General features: G+C 34.5%; 3 protein-coding genes across 7 annotated transcripts; 1 reads left to right on the top strand and 2 right to left on the bottom strand.

The window, feature by feature from the left end:
* Positions 1-258: 258 nt before the first annotated feature.
* On the bottom strand, positions 259-5,376 carry LOC143424740 (protein unc-93 homolog A). Of its 5 annotated transcripts, none has more exons than XM_076897024.1 (10): positions 5,193-5,376; positions 3,882-4,251; positions 3,391-3,815; positions 3,116-3,321; positions 2,629-3,020; positions 2,394-2,526; positions 2,170-2,307; positions 1,533-2,081; positions 902-1,271; positions 259-532 (listed from the first exon to the last, which is right to left on the bottom strand). In XM_076897024.1, the coding sequence occupies exons 2-8, from the start codon at positions 4,071-4,073 to the stop codon at positions 1,861-1,863; spliced, it is 1,707 nt and encodes a 568-aa protein (XP_076753139.1). In that variant the 5' UTR covers positions 4,074-4,251; positions 5,193-5,376; the 3' UTR covers positions 259-532; positions 902-1,271; positions 1,533-1,860. The 5 variants fall into 5 exon arrangements, with proteins under 5 accessions (XP_076753139.1, XP_076753147.1, XP_076753126.1 ...); XM_076897032.1 differs by lacking the exon at positions 259-532 and having other exon boundaries at positions 539-1,020; positions 1,105-1,271; XM_076897011.1 differs by lacking the exon at positions 259-532 and having other exon boundaries at positions 539-1,271.
* Positions 5,377-8,364: 2,988 nt separating this feature from the next.
* On the bottom strand, positions 8,365-8,949 carry LOC143424942 (uncharacterized). Its single transcript, XM_076897385.1, has 3 exons — positions 8,945-8,949; positions 8,550-8,880; positions 8,365-8,484 (listed from the first exon to the last, which is right to left on the bottom strand). The coding sequence occupies exons 1-3, from the start codon at positions 8,947-8,949 to the stop codon at positions 8,365-8,367; spliced, it is 456 nt and encodes a 151-aa protein (XP_076753500.1).
* LOC143433327 (hexuronate transporter) lies at positions 8,649-19,490 on the top strand. The gene is made up of 10 exons (XM_076910628.1): positions 8,649-8,816; positions 14,044-14,155; positions 15,070-15,193; positions 15,786-15,938; positions 16,807-16,917; positions 17,049-17,211; positions 17,293-17,491; positions 18,094-18,372; positions 18,572-18,769; positions 19,000-19,490. Exons 2-10 carry the CDS (start codon positions 14,050-14,052, stop codon positions 19,194-19,196), a joined length of 1,530 nt encoding a protein of 509 aa, XP_076766743.1. The 5' UTR covers positions 8,649-8,816; positions 14,044-14,049; the 3' UTR covers positions 19,197-19,490.
* Positions 19,491-20,318: the final 828 nt, after the last annotated feature.

Here is a 20,318-nt window from a genome sequence, read left to right as displayed (position 1 = left end):
TGCGTGTCTGGAAACTTTTCTCGGAGAGTTTACAAATAGTCCGGCTATTTGTACATTTCATTAAATTCTTTGTAAACTGGGAAATATTTCATATAAATACCTATTTGCTAAAGTACCATCAAACCTGTGCTGATGTTCTATTTTGTAACAATGTCCAAGATAACGTGTGTTAAATTGCATTTAAAATTCCTTAGATCTGTTACGCGTTTCTTTAGTTTAAAATCTGTAATATATAAAACGCAACTGCATTATTCGTATAATCATACAAGCTAATTCTTGTACACGAAAAAATTCCGTAAGATACGTTAACGTAATGGTTATTCTGTGATATGATGAACAGTTTGATGGGCAATGTCGTAAAAAATGCCATAATTATATCCGGTGTTTCTTATATATATTTTTTTACCTGTTATACTTACTTGGTCGTTCTATGCAGAACAATATTCGCAACGTGTTACGATCGAATTCTTGAACATATACAATTAGGAAATTAATAGACGACGATTTTACAATGTAGAAAGTAGAAAAAATTCTGAATATTGGAAGAAACGTTCATTAACATTTTAATTAACATTCTTTATTTGTTTAATGCTATTTATTAGTTATTGACTTAGCATTATTCGATTCCTTTAAGGTTTCTAATCAATGATCGTATTACAGTGCTTTAACGAGACAAGAATCGAGTAACATTGGCTTTTTTCATTGAAGCGTCTTTTACTTTATTTTTTCTCTTTTTTCCGTTTTAATTAAAACACTTTTTCTAATTGAAAATGTGTCCGCTATTTGTACGATGATCTCTTAGCTTATTTGAATTCATCAATTTTCTCGTGTGAATGATAGTTTTTGGTATTAATTATTATTACATAATAATTATGATTAAAAACTATGTGACTATACTTACGTTTAAATTTCTTACGGTTGTTTAATTTCGATTCTGTGATACAGGATAGATGCGATCTCCTTTTTCCCGTAAGGTTAGAAATAACTTGGTTTTTGAAAGACATCAGGTACGTTTCGACGCTTGAACGTCAGTTGAATGATTTGTCAGACAGATACTACTACAATTAGTACGTTCGATCATTTAATAATGTATACTGTGCTTACGCTCAGTCTTGCACGATGGTGATTTTTTAATCCAATCGTACTGTAGCGGAATAAGAAATCGCCCACATGAGCATGTATTCATATTCTGGTGTGCGGTGGAATCCCTTACAATCCCATATATACGCTCGTTCCATTCAACTTGAAGAAAGACTATTCGTCGAGCAAATCTATAAATTATTAACATGTATTCGAATTGGAATATAAAAGTAAAGTGTAAATTTCAGTTTTAGTATCTTTGAAGAACACTTAGATTTGTACTAAATCGATTTAAAGGAAACTAAAATTCGAGAAGGCAAACGCGTATAAGGCTGCGCCACAAAGTAAACTACTATCTGTATTAATATTAAATTTTTAAGCTTGGAATTAAAATTGTTTCTTTATCCTATTCTAACATTTGAAGAAGAAACATAATTCTATTAAAAACTTACTACAAATCCAGCCTTAAGAGACAGGAAGAACGCCAGACTCCTGGTTTGCAATACTTGTTCGATGATCATCGACAGTCGATGAGGAAGGCTGTGGTGCTGTGTTTACCCCGGTTAGATTTTGCTCGACATTACAAGCAAAAGCAACACTGTTTGCCCTACGTCGTGTACGATTCTTTTTCGCAGTCGCAGAGTACTCTGCGAAAGGGTTTCTGCTTCTGTTATGTCTTCTTGTCCTTCTTAAGCCGAATGGAACGAACTTATCTCAATCTTTGTAACGAGCTTCTGTCTTGGTACTTGATCCATGATCATTTGTGGTCGCATCTCCCAGTCACAAGGGCGCCAAACTTTTCCCCCTCTTGGACAATCTGATTTCTAGCCATATGTAAGGAACTACAGAGAGTAATAGCACACAAGCGAGGCCAAGTACTCGAAATCGCGTGCAAACCAATCCGTGTAAACCAAGAGTAAGAGCAAGACCGAGCCATTTCCAGAAGAGAGACGTTGATAAAGGTCCTTGCCACGAATTCGGATACAAACCTAATACTAATGCTAGAGAATGTGAAATAATACGTAGTTTCAGATGTTGTATAATGTCAAAAGATAGAATTAGCGGAGAAAAAATAGTTGTATAACTTACTGTATATTAAAGTTTCCCAAATGGAGTTGCAAACTCCCCAGGCAGCGGATATAACATGGAAAAGTGCTGGATCATCTCCGGATGGTCGCCATGTAATCAGGACCAACAATAAGCATGCATGGAATACAAATCCTACAACTTTTAAATATAAAATAACACGATTAATTCTTAATACTCTTACATTAATTGTGAGAGAATAAAGTTGTTTCCGCGACTACGCTTACCCACAACGAAATATCTTTTAATGTGTCTAAGCAACATTGATAAAGTAACACTGGCGAGAGCTTGTAACGAAGCTAATGCTAAAAAACTTATAGTTACTGTGCTAGCTCCTCCCAGAGCACAGACTACATAAGCCTGTATATAAAACAACGATTAATCATTTTAATAATAATTAAAAAACTGTTTTATATACAACGTATATAATTTAATGTAAAAGCGAATTTTACCATTACTTACTTCTATAAAATCAGCGTAAATAAAACCTTGTTCAAGTCCGATAAAAAGCGTTAACGGTGCAGCTAATTGTAATTTAGGGTCTAGAAACGCAGCTTTCACAGATGCAAGGATATTTGGCGTGCTATGCTTTTCATTCACGCTTTGCGGTTCTTTCATTCTAGAGTCGAGGAAAGCGCACGATATACTTAAACCTAAGACCGCAAGTCCTAGCCATATGCTGACCAATATTTTTGATGTGCCGGACGATAAAGTAGGTAAATTAGTTGTGCTATTGTAAAGATAAATTTCTTCCGGACAGTATTCTGCTCCGCAATTATCATTTACTTCACTGCTTGTTGTATTAAGAGGTACCGAGTCTGTTAGTTTTACAAGTATGGCAGCGATTAAACAACCTGAAAGTCCAATATTTCATTCGTGTGAAATTATAGAAATTGCATTCAAATTAAAAAACTACGATAGACAGTTTCAATTTTGGAAATATTCATACCCAGTGCGAGACCTATGTCTTCTGCTAATTTGATTCCTCGATTAAGTCTTCTCAGAAGGCACTCGCGTCTAGTTTCATCAGGATCTTCAGGATCGACACATACTAGAGCTAAACTCGTCGCCGAAGTATTTACATGTGAAACTCTTGCTAAGAAATTTGGACTCACACACGCGCCTAGCATCGCGTAACTAGGTAACAATATATACCTGTTAACAAAAGTGCAGCAGAAATTAGACGTAAATTACACATTTATCAAGAGCAACTGTAATACGTACCACTTTGGATACAAATGTAATCCGACGAATACTGTGGTGGCCATGTGACTAGTACTTATCGCAAGATTTGTCCCGAATCTTTGTATAAGTATCGGCGCGAAACAGCTAGTGATCGTTGCGGTTGCGAATAAGAGAGCGAGTAACATCGGTCCCAGATAAGAGTTGAAAGCACCCAGACCAGCCTGTAACGGGAATATCGGTAGCGTAGCGGCCGAACAGCTCGCGTGTCCTAAGAGGAGTGCAGCGCAGTGTCTCAGGATCACCTTCTTCGGTGGTCTGGGACCGGAAGGCGCTGCTCTTACGGCAGCAATTAATCGGCGCACGGAAGACGCCCCTGCAGATGAGTTCATCGAGTCCCGTCGACGCCACGACAGTGCGGACGTTCTTGTCGAGCGGCAGGAGATGGGCGAATATGCTGCCATGTGCTATAGAAAAGAATTCATTTATTTTATTTGTAAGAATTTAAGATTCTCAAATGTAATATGTGGTACCTCCAGCAAAGTATCATTATCCCACAAAGTATGGTGATGACCACTGCTTCTAGCGCGTCTATGAGTGTGTGCTAACGGTGGAGGCTGAGCTGGCAGTCGTATGGGTCCTAGACCACCGATTGGGGCCGGTCTGTAAGCAGGACTTTCGAGTTTGTCCTTGGACAACTCGTGAAGATTCGGCAAGGAACCCATGATTTTAGTTTTTCTCGGTGTTTTTTCTATTCCGTTCGATTGATGTGTTCAAAGTTCCTCCGACACTTTTTTCATCCCAAAGAGAATCATTGCTAAGGAAACAGGCGATCGTTGCGATCGTTCTAACTCTTTTCCCGCATTGTTACATTCCATTTATTTATCTGCTGGTTATCTGTACCTGAAATTATTAACAATTTGATTCAGTAACAGGAAATACGACTTTTCATTTTTACAGGAAGATGGAACGATACAGAATGAGAAAAAGTAATACGTTGAATAAATGCCAATTATTATTCTTACTGAAAAGTTTCTTTGTTGTTCTGCACTTTTTGGACGCGTGACAATTAATTTAGGACAAAAATCTGTTGCGACTGTTTGTAATCCGATTTCCAAGCATTTATAGAAGTATCTGTTAAATATTCACAAATCACGTTTCAAAGCTGTAAATGATTAATTCAGATATCTCTTATACAAAGAAAAAGAAAAAAACAGCCGTTCCTCCACCATTTCTGCGTACTACTTAAATGTATCTATATCATGGCTGTATACTACAAACGTTGAATATAATGGGTCTGACAATTCTCGAAGTATATTATGTAAGAGATGAAAAACAAATACGAGAAGAAGAAAAGAGAAGAAACGAGTGAAGATAATAAAAATCCGGTAGTCACCAACGCAACCTTGAACGAGAACTTACGGAGGAATTGTTAGCCTAATAAGCGTAGCAACAGGGACCTTGATAATACATTGGTATGAGGAAAGATTTCGACCAATAGTAACGGCGTCTCGATTGACGACTATTCTATCGGAAATGGAAACCGATGCAAATCGTTTCGTTCGACGGATCTAACTGATATTTATAGTACAAGTTGTACCGTATAAGTTTCAACTCGGGATAAATAAGTTTCAACAGTCATTTACTTTGTATATACTTTTCTGCGCACTTTTAAAGGAATTTTCATTTTCTAAACTCGAGAGAAAAATAATATTAAACAGAAAGGACAAAGGCAAACGATTGATAGCAGAAAATTCTTGTCACATTATTTTTGGCAGTGTTCGTTAAAACGTAATGTTGATGCGTTTATTCAACAAAATCTAAAAAAATAAAAACAAACTTACGTCTCTGCAGTTGTATTGTACCATTCGCCAATGTTCGCCATGATTTTTCGTTTACCAAAGTAGCAGCTGGTCTGTGAAAATCATCCTTAAATGATCACTTATCCTTAAACACACCATACAATCTCAACACTATCTAATACATATCAGTGTATCCAACACAAAACTGATCGATCCAATCCAGGAAATAGTTTCTTAATAATAATTTCTTACAAACACTTAGATCTTCTATTTGTTCAACAAATTTTTTCCACGCAATTATATGTGAATCATTTATCGTCCCAAGCGATCCTTCGTCTCTTCGACTCTCATCGTTGAACGTATATTAATATCACTTGCACTCCTTTTATGTATCGCTGCAATGATCGATAACCAGATGATTAACGCGAGAAAGCATAGTATCGAGTAAGCAGCAGACTAGAAAATCCCTAAGAGAATCTGATACTTTATAATTCACAACGCGTGAAAGCTTAGTTAACACCATCGATCATAACCATGCATCCCGTTTTTAAAAAACACCATTTCAACGAATCGTTCAACACTATCCAGGTTGTAGCAATTTTTGTAATCCATTCTTGGCACATAAGAGTTCTCTGTGTAGCGAAATTCGAGCAATGATTCTGAAACGTAGTAAAAATCACATATACTTTCGCAATGAAAACTGTTTATAATGATATCGGATTGTTTTGGGGGAGTATTTTATGGTGTGCTCGGGTCGTACAATAGGGTAGCAATATTATTCGTCCGGGGTCTGCGAAGAGTATAACACACTGAGGCACGACTCATCCCTCGGCTGGACTCGGTTTCACTCGCTACCGTTCGTTTTCCTTAGTTTCTCGCTTCTCTTGATATGGTCGATAACAGGGAGATTGCGTACTGTATCCCCCCGTTCTTTGGCTCTCCTGCGAATCTCAGCCGGCATTCCATTGAAACGGGCGTTTTACAGGAATTCGATTGCACTTTATACGATGATAATAGAGAGAACATGCAATACGGGTGTTCAGTACAACCATTAAATAGTGCACAACATTTCTCAGCGACTGATATATAAGTGTGTCTCACTTTAGGCGGCACGACATGAAAATTGACTTACTATCGTGGCTTCTGTACTTTTTACAATGATATATTAGGAAGAAGTATTGTTTGTTGCAAACTGCAATTACCTGGCACACCACGGTTTTAAAGTTATCCGTAGCGGATTCTTTTTACTATACGATCAGGGATTGTATTGTTTCTGGAAGCTTATAAATTTTGGGATTCCATTTGGGATTCCATGAATCCGTGGATGATCGAAGTGGTCCGTAATCAACTTCGTGACACGAGAGTTGGGATCCTACTGTGCAATATGATGAGCAGCAGATTTCTTAATTGTAGATTCACGTGTACCGAGATCTTATGGCATTGCAGTGGTCCAAAGAGGGTTCGATCGATAGATGGATGTTTAAGATTCTTCAATTTTGCAGACGTCCCTACGGCATTTTAATATTTCTTACTTAAAGAATTCTATATCTGACTTATTTCTAAACTAGTTTTATAACTGTACGGTATAAAGTTCCATTTTTGGCTTAGTTTGTCATCGAGAATGACCGCTTCAAATTTCTTCGAGATGTAAGTAGATATCCTATATACCAATTTTCAGCACGATTCTGAAGTGATATCGACCCATGTTCTTTTAATATCTCGAATACGTGAAGACCGATCGTTATACTGCCTACGTTCTGCGTGAGCATACAAATACCGTATAAATTTTCAATAACTCTGGAATTAAACATTTATGCATAGTCATTTGGAACCATTATGACTTTCTTCAGGACTTGTAGTTAAACAGTATATAATTAGAAATTTAGATATACCAATGTATATGTGAAAAATGTTGAAAAAATTCATTATGTGCGAAAAATTGTGCAATAGATTGAGATTTGATTAGCAAGTGCTTTTCAATTGTTCAACTGACCGATATTGTTTATTTTTTACAATATATGTGCGTATATATAGTGACATGTTTTTATGATCGTATTTATATAGCTTGTGTAAAAATGCAAATTTATCTAGGTGTAACATGACGACCTTTAAGTAACCTTGACATATTCATGTTTGCGTAAAAAAAAAAAAAAAATAGAAGTAAATTATATTAAATTCATATATTTTATTTACAACATCCTATGTATATGTTTTATATTATCATAAAGAATGTATTTAACGAGTTTTATAAAATTTATGAACTGACTTTTTTTGCCAGAGTTCATTCAAAGATTGTTCTGTTGATCTTACTTTCGTCTTGCATCGCAAGTTCAGAACCCTTGTTGCATTGTGTATATTCAAGGATTTTCTAACTATTTTATAATTGAAACTGTTATGTCATAATAATATATTTCAAGGAGAATCACGGATCTTTGTTTATCATATATTACGGCGCTAACTGACTCGAGAAGTGTGTCAATGTTAGGATGATAATGCAACAATCACAAACCATACACGCCGTTTCAATCGTACAGGCTAATCACCTCAAAATTGACTAACAGGCTGTTACTACTCGCTTGAAAGATAGACAATCATAATTGTCCAAGGATCATCAGATCATAATTCCACGAATGAGTTGTGTCACTGCGAATCAATTTCGCTTAAAATTTTTTTCAGTTGTCGTCACCTTCACGTGATTCTTGTACAAAATACTATGTGTTTGTAAATCCATATATATATATATATATATATATGGATTTACAAACACATAGTATATATATATGTATATGTATATACACAGCTTGTTAAAAACATATGTATTTATAATCTGTTTGAACATTTTATTTGAACTGGACGCGAAAATCATTGCCTATTCAACTTTTTAAAATAGATGCACATACGTACGATCGTTCAAAATAAATCCAGTGCAGGATGTAGGATTTTCTTTTTAATTTCACTGAGAATAAAGCTATACTATGTTACAGCTGCTAGACTTTAGTATGTACGTGAACATTAGTTTTCTTATATTAAACTAAGATTAATCGTTTCCTTTCATTTTTCTGCTACTTTCTTTCTGGATCCTCTTCTTAGCTACGAGTGGTTACTTGTCACGTTACCTTTAAACTTGTCCCTGAAGAGTTCCCGAGTATAGAATCGTTGTCACCCTATGAATTTGTTACTTAGAGAATTGAAGATTGTAATTGAAAATGCGATATTACTTACGCGGAATTACTTTATAAAATGATTTTCCATTAGCATAATGCGTGACATCACCTGGATAATCGGGCGTTTGGGTAGTCGGGACTGTACTGTACGTATGATTAATAGAAAGAACCTTGGAAATCGAAGATCAAGAGTATTATATACTCCCACCATGGGTAAATACTCTTGCGTACTTACCTTGTCAATGCACAGGTGCCCCTTCCTCGGTAGATTTCGCGGACACTTTCTTATAAATGAAGGTTCAACACTGCCGCGTTTCTCATTTAACGCTCCATCCCTCGCACCCGGAGGGATTCGGTCTTCTACATATGTGTGCATACACATAAAAGTACATGTCCACCTTCCTCCGGTTCGCTTCAATGTGTTTGTGCACCAAATTGACAGTGCTTCGTTAATTGCCTCCCCTTTCTTCTCGACGTACTGAAAGACAAGCGGAATAAATACGTAAGTATTCGAAACGTTGTTATCATCTGTTGCGATATTTATCTCGTTCTCTAAAACATATTCTCTGTAACAACCCCGTTAAAAATATTTAAGGGCGATTAGAAATTATTTTTAGGAATAAGGAAAACCCCATTCGACACGTTCAAACGATATATAATATAATTAAATATATTACATATCCACAAATTACCCTTTTCTGAATGTTTACTAACAATCTGGAATTTGGCAAACTAACGACAAACCCTGATCAATTTTTCATTAATTTTACGATAATTTGGTACATTTAACATTCAAGCGAATACTTTAATACAAGTTTCAAATTATTTAGCTGATGGTAATTACAATTAATTCTTTTTTACAGATGTTTCGGTACATTAATTATTCATTATGTACAGCTATTAATATGTTAATGACAATTGAGAATTGTACGTAAAATTTTGCTGATTTACAATTCAATGCAATATCTCCACGCAACATTCAAAGAAAATTCTATTACAACAATCGATAATTAATCACTAAGGAACATCAAACGCCTCCGTGTGCCCACTTAATGGTCACATAAAGTGACTATATAGTCACGAACGTTTTACATTCCGGAACTCATTCCAAACGATACGATTCAGGCATAGATCTCACGTGAAAAGCTGCGCATTTCGAAATTTAAATTGATTAGCACAGATTCTGAAACATTCACGTGTTTACGCGCAGCGAAGGTACCGAGCTACATATGGTAGGACCGCAATTCCAATATAGTTTCCCACTATTTACGCAACACTTGTTACGAAAGTGTAAACAGATATAACTTGTTAGAATCACCGATGCATGATTGGTCAGCAACATTTCAAAAAATTCTCTAATTCAATTACGTGTATAGTAGATTTATTGTATGTATACAGTATGCACACCCATGCCACTTATTGAATGGACGCCTATTGTGGAGAGGCGGAACTTGTTTTGGTTGGCTGTAAAATAGTTCACAGTGCAATTAAAATGCGCATCTTAATGTCGAGCCATTCGATCATTTTCATATTAAGTGGAATTCTTTGCAATAAAGTAATTATATTTTTTCTTCGTTTAAGACGTCAGCGACTACTAACACTTTAGTCTGATAAATTCCGTCAACGATGGAGCAAACGGATAACTACAGGTTCTCAGCTGCTTGTGCATCATCGTGCCTAATTTCCGATTTATTATGGTACCTTCAACTGAATCTGCACAGAATTAATAATGATATTAGTTTAGCTACCGTACCTTTGTGCAAGAAACTTTTGACCACAGCTATAACCTGTTAATTTAATGAATAAACATCTTACAATCTTTATGTAATCATATTGATCATAGGATTGATCGTTGTCTGAATAATTATGAATATCAATGACTTTGAATTCCTAAAGGTGTCTAAGGCAGGTGACTTAATCGAGCGGGCCCGGTACTCTGTATCCAATCAGGAACTTCTATTATCGGGTACACGCCCATAAGCTTCAACGATTATAAAAACGACGTAAACCACGTTGCGAACACACCTCTGTTGCTGTGTCGTTACTGTTACGCTTGAAACGTTCCGTTTCTTATCTCTCTGCTCAAGTTCTCCTTTACACAACGCTCTAGAGCCTGACAAGTAGGTCCGGGCAGAAAAAAGGATCTCATACATCCGGTTATTCGCATTGCAAATCGATTCCGTTTTTTTCCTCGGATGCGAGCCTCCACGGATGCTTCACGATGGTGTTCGCTAGGAATACGACTGTAGCAAGCAGAGACAAATGAGTGCCTTATGGAGGATACAATAGAGCTTTTTTTATCCAAGCTGATCGAGAGGCAAAGCATAAAAAATATTTCTTTTTACAATGTCCGTTTTAAAAGTTGTCCTTTTTTTATGTAATTATGATAATAATATGACGACTATAATTTGAAGAAAACTTCACGTTTAATTATGCAGTAATAATATAAAGCACCTGGTTCTAAGTGATGTAATAAATTAATTTATGTCGGTTTAACAATCATTTAATTTGCTCTTCACTTCGTTATATATTTATTTATGTACTTGTAATATGTTCGAGAATCCGATACGACAGTACAATAGCGCCTTCGGTTAGTTAGCAACACGTGATTATGGAATGCGCTAATATAGGGATATCGGTTGATCGGAAAGTTTAATTATCGTGAAGTCGTAACATTATGACTAATTCTCTTAAGTAAAACTTTAATTCCCGTAACCACATAGATACGTGAGTACTCAAAGAACTGTACACGTGCGCTTGGATGCAATTTCACACTGAATTACATTTTTTACTACCCTTTTAATTCCCTCTTCTAACTATGGTAAATCGTTTAACTGTGCTACCTGCATTTACTCGTAAATCATTTTTTCTATAAAAAAAGTTTTAACGATACAGTTAAGTGACTCAACCTGTATATATACAAGCTTCATACGTGCTATTAGTTATTACAATAATATTCATTTATAGTCATATTTAGGAGAAAAATGTATGTAGAAACTAATAACCTAAGTGCACTGAAGTAATGAAGCTTTCCTTGTACTCAGCGAGACAGTTTCACCATCTCCACCTTCAATTGGTTTATATAACATACATTTCTTTTTTACCAATGACGTTACATTTTCCGTTAATCAAATGTATGGAAAAAAGAAGTTCTACTGCATTGTTAGCTTATTAAATGGTATTTTTATCTAGATCTAATGGAAATGTTTGAAGACAGTAAAAAGGCTGATACAAATCAGATAATCAGGATATTTTTCATGAGACAAAATCTTGCACGGTTATTAAAAAGCGCGATCATGGCAAACGATTAAATGGATTATTTATATCCATTCGGTATATTTTCTCGACTTTTTTGCTTACTGGACGTGCAGTTAATTAGAATAAATTTGCAGTTTCTCCTTGAATTAATAGCAAACGAACGGTACAGACTATTCGTTCTGTCGTTGTGCTTCATATTCCTGTTCTAGATTCGTATCTATTTAATTATCTATTTATTATGCATCTTTGTCTACGTCATAAGTTTCTTTTTGCAATATATCTAACGTGTACAATGTATAATATAACATTTAGGGCACTTCAATTTTCAATATTGCAAACGATTTCGCGATTATTTTTTTTTTTTTTTACATTAATACTAGCGTATATGTGTAAATATAATTGTCATGGAAACACTTCCATGCGTGGGAATTATTTTTTCAATGATATGGTTCGCATGATCTGACCGTGGCGCGAAAGACGTTTAAAATAATTATCATTTCTTGGTTATTAGATTAGAGTTCGCTCAAGAAATTCAGTTGAACGTTTTTGTTTGCACACATGATTGGGTGAGGTTGGATAAAATGCATCGTACCAATGAGTGACGAAACTTGATTTAGAGATACATATATTCGCACATATTTGCATATTAAACAATGTACGTATTTTATCACACACTTTGAACAATATGTCTAATTAACTATATTTTCATGCAATTTATTACCGTTCTTATATCATTTTATATTGGCTATATTTCGCGGGTGTCATTTAATCCGTGTTTCCAAAGAAAATACTATTGTAATGAATCTTAAAAAGATTTCTATGTTAATTTAAACTGAACAAATGGCTATTGGAACAATGACTGTACACAATAGTATTACTAAAATCGCAATTTCTGTAATTATCTCGTTATGTTATTAATGCAATATCTCTCGTTTCCAATTTTTTCTTTGCATCATCTATATTTGTAGACACCACGATGAATTAGCAACAAATGTAATAGGTACAAATTATGCCTTGTCGAAGACGAACAATTATGCAAATATTCCACAGATACTATTACAGAAGTTACTTATTGCTTTTGCATCATGCTAGTTGCGCTATTAAAATTGTTGAAAAGTTAAGAAAAATCGTTTTCCTCCTTCCCGTAACATATGTAATGCCTCGCATAGTATTGTACATACCAATTATTCGTTTTCTACACCGTATTGTAGTAAATACCAATTCTCAAACTGAATGATCAAGATGAACAGAGTAATTTCAGTTAATACAACTTTTTTATTGCTCCGACAATATGTGTTCGTTATATCGTTCGAAGGAAAGCAGGGTAAAACTTCCAATGTCGTGTAACACTGAACGCGCAGAATAAAAGAGGATGCATCAACGTCTAAACTTTCATAAAGTAATGTTGTGGTGAAACGTTATGAATCGGAGAGGTCAGAAACGGCATAGATCACATTTACTTGAATGTTTCGGAAACACGAAAGAGTTATACCGTTTTTCCGAAAATTGGTAAAAATAAATGTATTTTCTTATTTTTCTTTGGAAGATAGATTTTTCGCGCATGAAACTTCGTTTTCGAGAAAAACAACTATGCAAATCTGCGCAAGTACACGTGCGTCAATTGCAAACTTCGAGTTGACCGACCTCTGTTTTTGCTAATATTAAGACTATACGATGGAATAGATAGTACCAATAATAGGATACAAAGGCTGACATTGTAAATTACTAAAGACTTTTACAAATATAGCCACATAATATTCAACCCTTGCCAACCCGTGCCACTGCCATGAATAAATATAATTAATATTATTAAAACTACAATGTTCGTTACGTTCGAATAATTTTGGCTCAAGGTACGTGTTATAATAGTTGTCTGTAAAATCATGTATAAAGTGTTAAAAAACATTGAGAAATGAGAACTCATAATCATTCATTCATAATTGATTACTAGATCTCAATTATGTTTAAAATCTTCCAACCTGCTCGGATCATTTTTCCTTACATCACGCGGATATCTTGATAGCAATTTGCAATACTCCGATACAAAACTTTGTAATCGATATTAGACATGCATATTCAATCAAATAACGATTCGTTGGCTGTTAAAGTATAAACCACGCGTAGATATTATCAACAGCTATATATTCACGATGATGAAGTAAATGTTAACAAGTATGTAAACGTGTTCGAGGCGATTTGCGAGCGGATTTTGCGATAATCGACGCAAACTTGTAAACATCACTCACCGGTGTATTACGTAATCTATATTTAATAACAATCAATGTACGGAAAAGATCATAGCTTTACAAGTTTAGAAACAAAGTACCTATTTTAAAACTGAACTATTGTGCCATGATTCATCTTGCCTTCGTCCTCACTCTAGTTTCCTCTAATGCTAATTAAGAGACTACCTCGTTTTTCTTGTTAAGACTCGAATTCAATTTTTCTTTTCTTTTCCTTCGTTTTTACAGGAGACAATGTTGCACACAGCAGTTCAGAAATTGCAATACCTATACAAGCCGTACGCGCTGGCCGTTGTTTCAGTTGGATACGTGCTGGGAGAGCTAGGTCATTACTTAATTGGTAAGTGAAGCAATTCAACTCCGTGCGTTACACTTCCTCTTCCTTAAGACGGTTATTAATTATCCTCGTGAACAAGTCTGCTCGTTTAATCGTGTATAGACGCAAATTTGTATCGAAATCTCCTTATTTCTCTCTTATTATTAACATTCTTGCCAATGCTTTATCATTATTGTATTATTGGAAAAGTAACGTCGGTTTCGTGCATATGAAAATAAATCAATTTACCGCGGTGTTATTATTTTCTTTAATCAATAGCTATAACTAATAACCATTAGTTTTGCAATTTCTTGTCATTTGCACGAAGAACTGCTGGTTTATATTGAAGATAAAATGCTAGTGTATGTTCGATTGATTTGCTTAGGTGATAGTCTGATAGTCTCGTAATTAGAGAATATGGGAGATGAGGAAAAATTTTGTAACTGATTCCTCGTACAAAACTAAGTTGAAACTGTACGAAAATAACCATCTTCTTTTATATGATACTCTGTTTTTAAGAAAAATTCGTCTGTAAAAATTGCTCGTCTATTAGTTAGAGTGATGACGTAAAGCAACATCAGAAGCATTGTCACCGCAAGCACCTAATGCAAGAATCATACCCGTGTATTCACAACTACTATAATGTGTCATCGCGATAGCTTCGTAGATACTGAATTCAGCCAGCTAGTTAGATGTAATAAAGATAATAACAGACGAATCGCGGTATTGTTATAAGTCGTAACACTGTCTACAAATGCGAACAAAGAAACTATCTATGGAAAAATCTGTTTAGCTAACACCCCTTGTCAGACAAGTGCACGCATACTCTACTTGACACAGATTCACAGTTGATACCTTTGCACTGTGGCTATTGCTACATTTCTGCGTAAATTGGATATTTTTATCGAAATTTTCATGCTCCTACTTTTTCGTGCAAGGTGTCACAAGCAAAGCGACGGCAGAGGATTTGCACTATGGAGATATTTCTTGCCAGTTAAACTCAACCACGTTAACGCTTGTGGATTTACCCATTCAGTGCGAAGTGGCCACGAATGAAAGTTTGTAAGTATGATTGAAGTAAAAGGTGCAGTAAGAACGTGAAAGATATACGTTTTTAATATATTCTGAATATATTATTTGATTATTTGTTTGATATCTATCCAACAGAGGATATCTGATAGCCAGTTTCGTGTGAACTAAGGTTTATTGTTAGTCGCAATATGTGAAATGTCTGTTTCCTATAATTGAAATAGACATTTTCACTTGTAATTAATATATCTATAAATTAATGAAATATGCGTTCATTATAGGAGAATTACGAAGATAGACTGATCAAATACATTATAATTAAACCCTGAAGATTTTTAATTTAGAAAGTAAAGGCATACAAACTTCGCGTATATGTGTCTACCGTTTCAATAATTCTGACATCTGTGACATAAGCACGATTGCATTTTCTACCGAATCCATCCCTCGCTTATACATTCTCCATTCGATACATAAACAGTTTGTATTGATTGTACTATTACTTTTATTTAGCTTTTCGTGACAAGTCATTCGCTCTAAATATTTTAGTTCCGGAATCAGTTAAACGAGCATATCACCGCCTCCTATCGAATTAGAATCTAGCATTGGAATGTATTTTGTTTCGCAGCTGTGTGTCCCTGGAACTGAACGGGTCCCGCTATTGCGAATGGAATTACAATGGCCTTGGTCTGGACTATCAAATCCTAGCCGGCCCGAGTTTCATCGCCGTGTTCACAGTCGTTGGCGTAGGTTTAGGCATTGCCGCTGACAAATACAACAGGTAAACCTTTGCCAATGACGGCTCGCTTTATTTTTAACGTGTACCGTGTCATGTAAGCTACATATCTCGACAGAAATAGGATTTTTAAAGAGCAACCGATATCATTTGTTTAATTGAACATATCTGACTAGGCCTTATATAGAACTGAATGAACCTGATAGACCAAGAAAATTATCGATGCATCTATCCTTCCGTTAGGATAATTTGTAAAAGGAAATAGTTCTACTATATTTAAAATTTAGTGCAGTAATTAGCGAATTGATTTCCTTCAGACACAAGACATGTCATTTTTCTATGCAATTACATGACATGTGCCGTTTGAATAGATATGTACACATCATATATCAATGTTGTCATGATTAGTTTTGCCATGAATATTCTTTGTGGTTGTTACTCTAGATATGGATATGTAAGTTTGTGTAGCTGTTACTACTACTGTTATCGTTTACGAGGACAAATGAAAGGATATTACATACCGTTAAGATAATACTAGGTGTATTATATAACTTTTATTTGCCTCCTGTTCTAGCAAGATTCTGGAGATACAATTAAAGCGCGACACTCGAGGAAAAAATGAAAATGATCCTCTTTTAAAAATAAGTTAGTATTATTAGATTTCCAGGAAGCAAGATGCACCTGACCAGTTTGAAATTGTATAAACTGATACGTTTTAATCTAATGTAATCGAGAAGCAAAACAATGAGAAAGACGATACAGAAATCTTTAAAGTTACAAAGAATACACCTTTTTTTCAAATTCGTTCGAACGCACTCATTTACTTTTACACACTAACTTGCTCAATCAACACGTGTTATATTACGGCGATTTTTTCATGTGTCATTAATATCAAATCTATTTTTATTTTCAGAGTGAGATTATTAACAATTTGTACGTTAATATTCAGTGTCGCAATTATTTTAATGGGATCAGTTAAGGAGTACTGGCACCTAGTGATTCTACGTATGGTTCTAGCTGCAGGGTAAGTTAGATACAAGTGCTCCTAATTTTGAGATGGGCCCGTCTGGACGTATGAAAAATTAATTTATCTTTTTCACATTGTGTAATCGTTCCATCCAATATTATAGTGCAATAAAATATTAAAACAAACAGGGAGGCGGGATGCAATCCACTGGCCACGGGTTTGCTTACTGATTGGTTCCCAGAGAAACAACGAGGACTCGTTATGTCAATTTTCAATTGGGGTATTTATGGCGGTTACGGGATTGCATTTCCGTTTGGTCGTTATATTCCAAAATTGAATATTGGTGGTTTGGTATATATTATTTATTAGTATTCGAAACAAAACTGATTTTAATTCCTCGTAGGGAATGAAATTGTATTATTTACATTGCAGGGTTGGAGGGCGTGCTATTATGGAGCTGGCATAATTGGATTAATTATAGCTGTCCTCACCTTTACACTTTCCGAACCAAAAAGAAAGACAATCGGTGAGGAAGAAACGAATGTCAATAGAAAAAAGACAGCTACTTGGAAAGTGATTTTACAACCGAGGATCATAATATTATGCTTGGCTGCCAGCATCAGACATTGCGGTAAAGGGCAATACCTTGACGCAAAGGATTGAAAAATACATTCTAAGGGTATATTAGTGTCTACCTGCCTGATTTATTCCAGACAAATAATTATCAATATTGCTTTCTAATGTTGATAAAATAGTTCTTATAAGATCTTAGATATATACATATATGTATATATTTATATGTTTGTATATACATCTATGTTTAAACAACTTAACTTTTTCTACATATTTTTCTAATATTTCCAAAAAATGTTGTAATCAATGGAGTAAATCGAGTAGTAAACAATAATTCTGCATTAACGAAAATCTTCATAAAAATCATTAAATTTTGCGCATCACAAATGATTATCAAAAAATACGACTGGGACGTGAAAAAGTTGTAAACCGTCGTTGTCGTATATGATAGAATTCTATAACATGGTATGCTATTGTGTGCTTATCTAGTATAGAATTTTAAATCTCTAAACTTCCTTCCAATTAACACAAAATAACTTTTCCATTATTAAGCGTACTAAATAATTTTTTTTCAAATGTTAATGCATACATCTAATTTTATATACACAAAATTTTTATAAATTTTCTCCGATAATTTAAAATATATCTTTTTACTTGCAGGTGGTATGTGCTTCGCCTACAATTGTGATCTCTATTATAGGGATTACTTTCCTGATTACGATCTAGGCTGGTGGTTATTCGCGGTAACCATAGTAATTGGCAGTATCGGTGTTGTGGTTGGTGGGATTATTAGCGATAAATTCGTGGCAAAAATGGGTGTTAGGTCTCGGGTGGCTTGTTTAGCAATCAGCCAAATAATCGCGACACCGTTTGCATTTGGCTCGGTATACTTCAACCCTCTATGGGCTATTATCACTCTTGGAATTTCCTACTTTTTTGGTAAGTAAGCTTGTAAATTCGATATAACGTATTATATGTATACATAAAAACTAAATAATTGAACTTTCCTGCTTTCAATATAAATGAATAATGTTTATTTGTAGGGAAAAAATATTCTTTTATTTTAATATTTATATTCCCTATTAAGTATATACATGAAACTTCATATATTATATTTGTTACCTTTTGTTAATTGCAGCCGAGATGTGGTTTGGAATTGTCTTTGCAGTAGTGGTAGAAATAGTTCCTCTGCATCTTAGATCGACCACTATTGGTGCTTTCTTGTTCGTTATGAATAACATCGGCGGAAATTTACCAATATTAGTTGAACCAACCAGAAGGGTTATCGGTTTCCGAGAATCTCTTTACATTTATTACGCTGGTTTCTATGGTATTAGTAAGTATTTAAAAAATGTAATATCACATCCAAAGATATATGTCAAGTATCAAGTTATGCCAAATAATACAAATTGTACCAGTAATTCATTTCCAGTTCTCAGTCTATCTTCCGCTTACACACATCCAAATTTTTAACTATTGTCATATGTCAAAGAATATTATCCGTGTATAATAAATTAATAATTTATATTCCTGCTTCGCATTTTCTAAGAATGATATTGCTTTCAGGTTCTATTATGTTCTTCTTAACAATGTTCTTAATGGATGGAGCTAAGAAGGAAGAACCGAAAAAAGAAATTCAAAGCAAACCAAAATTTGAGTACGATAATAACACATTTATCAATGATGATGGGCGAATACCAACTTTAGAGCTTCCGCGATTGTATCCACCACCACCACACCGTATCGAAAATTCTAGGTTATAAAAATACAATCTCTGACCATTTCTTGTAAATAGCCTCCGCGTTTAGATGTCTATAATTTGTTCGTTACAAAGAATCCATTACGGCGAAAATAGTTACGTTGTTTAGTCTTCTAATCTGAATAAATTATACCTATAATAGAAATAAAAAATTAGTAATACGTAAGGGATGATTACAGAATGAAACCTAAGTTTCAAATAGGTGGCGTCAGTACCGTATACAAATGAGATTTCTTTTGGCGCTGAATCCCTTCACGCGCGTCGTTGCTGATAAACACAGAGATAATTTGAAAAGAAATACATTGCGTACATGAACAAAAAAAAATACAAACTTAGCGCCTTTCTCTTATGATCACAAAGACAGAGCTTACGCGCAGCACTGGATTAAGCAATATTTCTGTATGAACCAAATAAAACAGAGATTTTTGATCCAATGAAAAAAAAAAAGAAAAATCTCTTTCGATCGCTTTGTATTTGATGATTTCTTTTCAAATTTAATATTATAAATATTGTAGATTCCTCGATTATATTAGAATGAGATCTTCGATTGCAACTTCCGTAATAAAATTATGTCTTTGATAAAATATGGGAGCTTATTCATCGGTATTATTTGATATTACTTGTTATTAAGAACAGTCTGTTGAATGTACATATATTTACGCGTAAAAATACACGTTTCAACACGTACACGTAGCACATACACATACACATGGCGCACCAGTTGTATATTAGACGACACATAATAGATACGGAGATTCATCATAAAATCAATTTATCTATGTACAAATTATTTAATATAAATAAAAAAAAAGGACCATTTATTTGTAATGTACAAAATAGTCGGATAACCATCCTCGATACTTCAAGGTTCAACAGATTTGTCATTAAATGTTTTTGTTGCATTGCATATATATTTACATGTTATTTGTGAAAATACTGTGATATATTCATCAATAGTAAATAGCTTATATAACAAAATATAGTAGAGACAACAAATATTCGTCCTTTAATGTTAGAGTGATAAATTATGAATTAAATACAACATCTCATAAAAACCTATGTTAATAAATTAATTACCAATTTTTTCCGTTTCTCTCGTTGAATAGATTCTAATTTGCCATAATCA

Source organism: Xylocopa sonorina, chromosome 1 (genome assembly GCF_050948175.1).
Source record: "Xylocopa sonorina isolate GNS202 chromosome 1, iyXylSono1_principal, whole genome shotgun sequence".
Lineage (NCBI taxonomy): Eukaryota > Metazoa > Arthropoda > Insecta > Hymenoptera > Apidae > Xylocopa > Xylocopa sonorina.
The sequence above is the reverse complement of the archived record's forward strand: the minus strand, read 5'-3'. Positions and strand labels throughout refer to the sequence as shown.

What these genes read in the sequence shown, in the direction of transcription:
- LOC143424740 (XM_076897024.1), bottom strand. Translation starts at nt 4,073, where the DNA reads ATGGGTTCCTTGCCGAATCTTCACGAGTTGTCCAAGGACAAACTCGAA. An exon ending in TAAAAGATATTTCGTTGTGG is followed by an intron (nt 2,308 to 2,393) that starts GTAAGCGTAGTC and finishes TATATTTAAAAG; the next exon opens with TTGTAGGATTTGTATTCCAT. An exon ending in TTGGGAAACTTTAATATACA is followed by an intron (nt 2,082 to 2,169) that starts GTAAGTTATACA and finishes CACATTCTCTAG; the next exon opens with CATTAGTATTAGGTTTGTAT.
- LOC143424942 (XM_076897385.1), bottom strand. An exon ending in GGCACCTGTGCATTGACAAG is followed by an intron (nt 8,485 to 8,549) that starts GTAAGTACGCAA and finishes TCGATTTCCAAG; the next exon opens with GTTCTTTCTATTAATCATAC.
- LOC143433327 (XM_076910628.1), top strand. Translation starts at nt 14,050, where the DNA reads ATGTTGCACACAGCAGTTCAGAAATTGCAATACCTATACAAGCCGTAC. An exon ending in GCCGCTGACAAATACAACAG is followed by an intron (nt 15,939 to 16,806) that starts GTAAACCTTTGC and finishes TTTTATTTTCAG; the next exon opens with AGTGAGATTATTAACAATTT. An exon ending in TGCCAGCATCAGACATTGCG is followed by an intron (nt 17,492 to 18,093) that starts GTAAAGGGCAAT and finishes TTTTACTTGCAG; the next exon opens with GTGGTATGTGCTTCGCCTAC.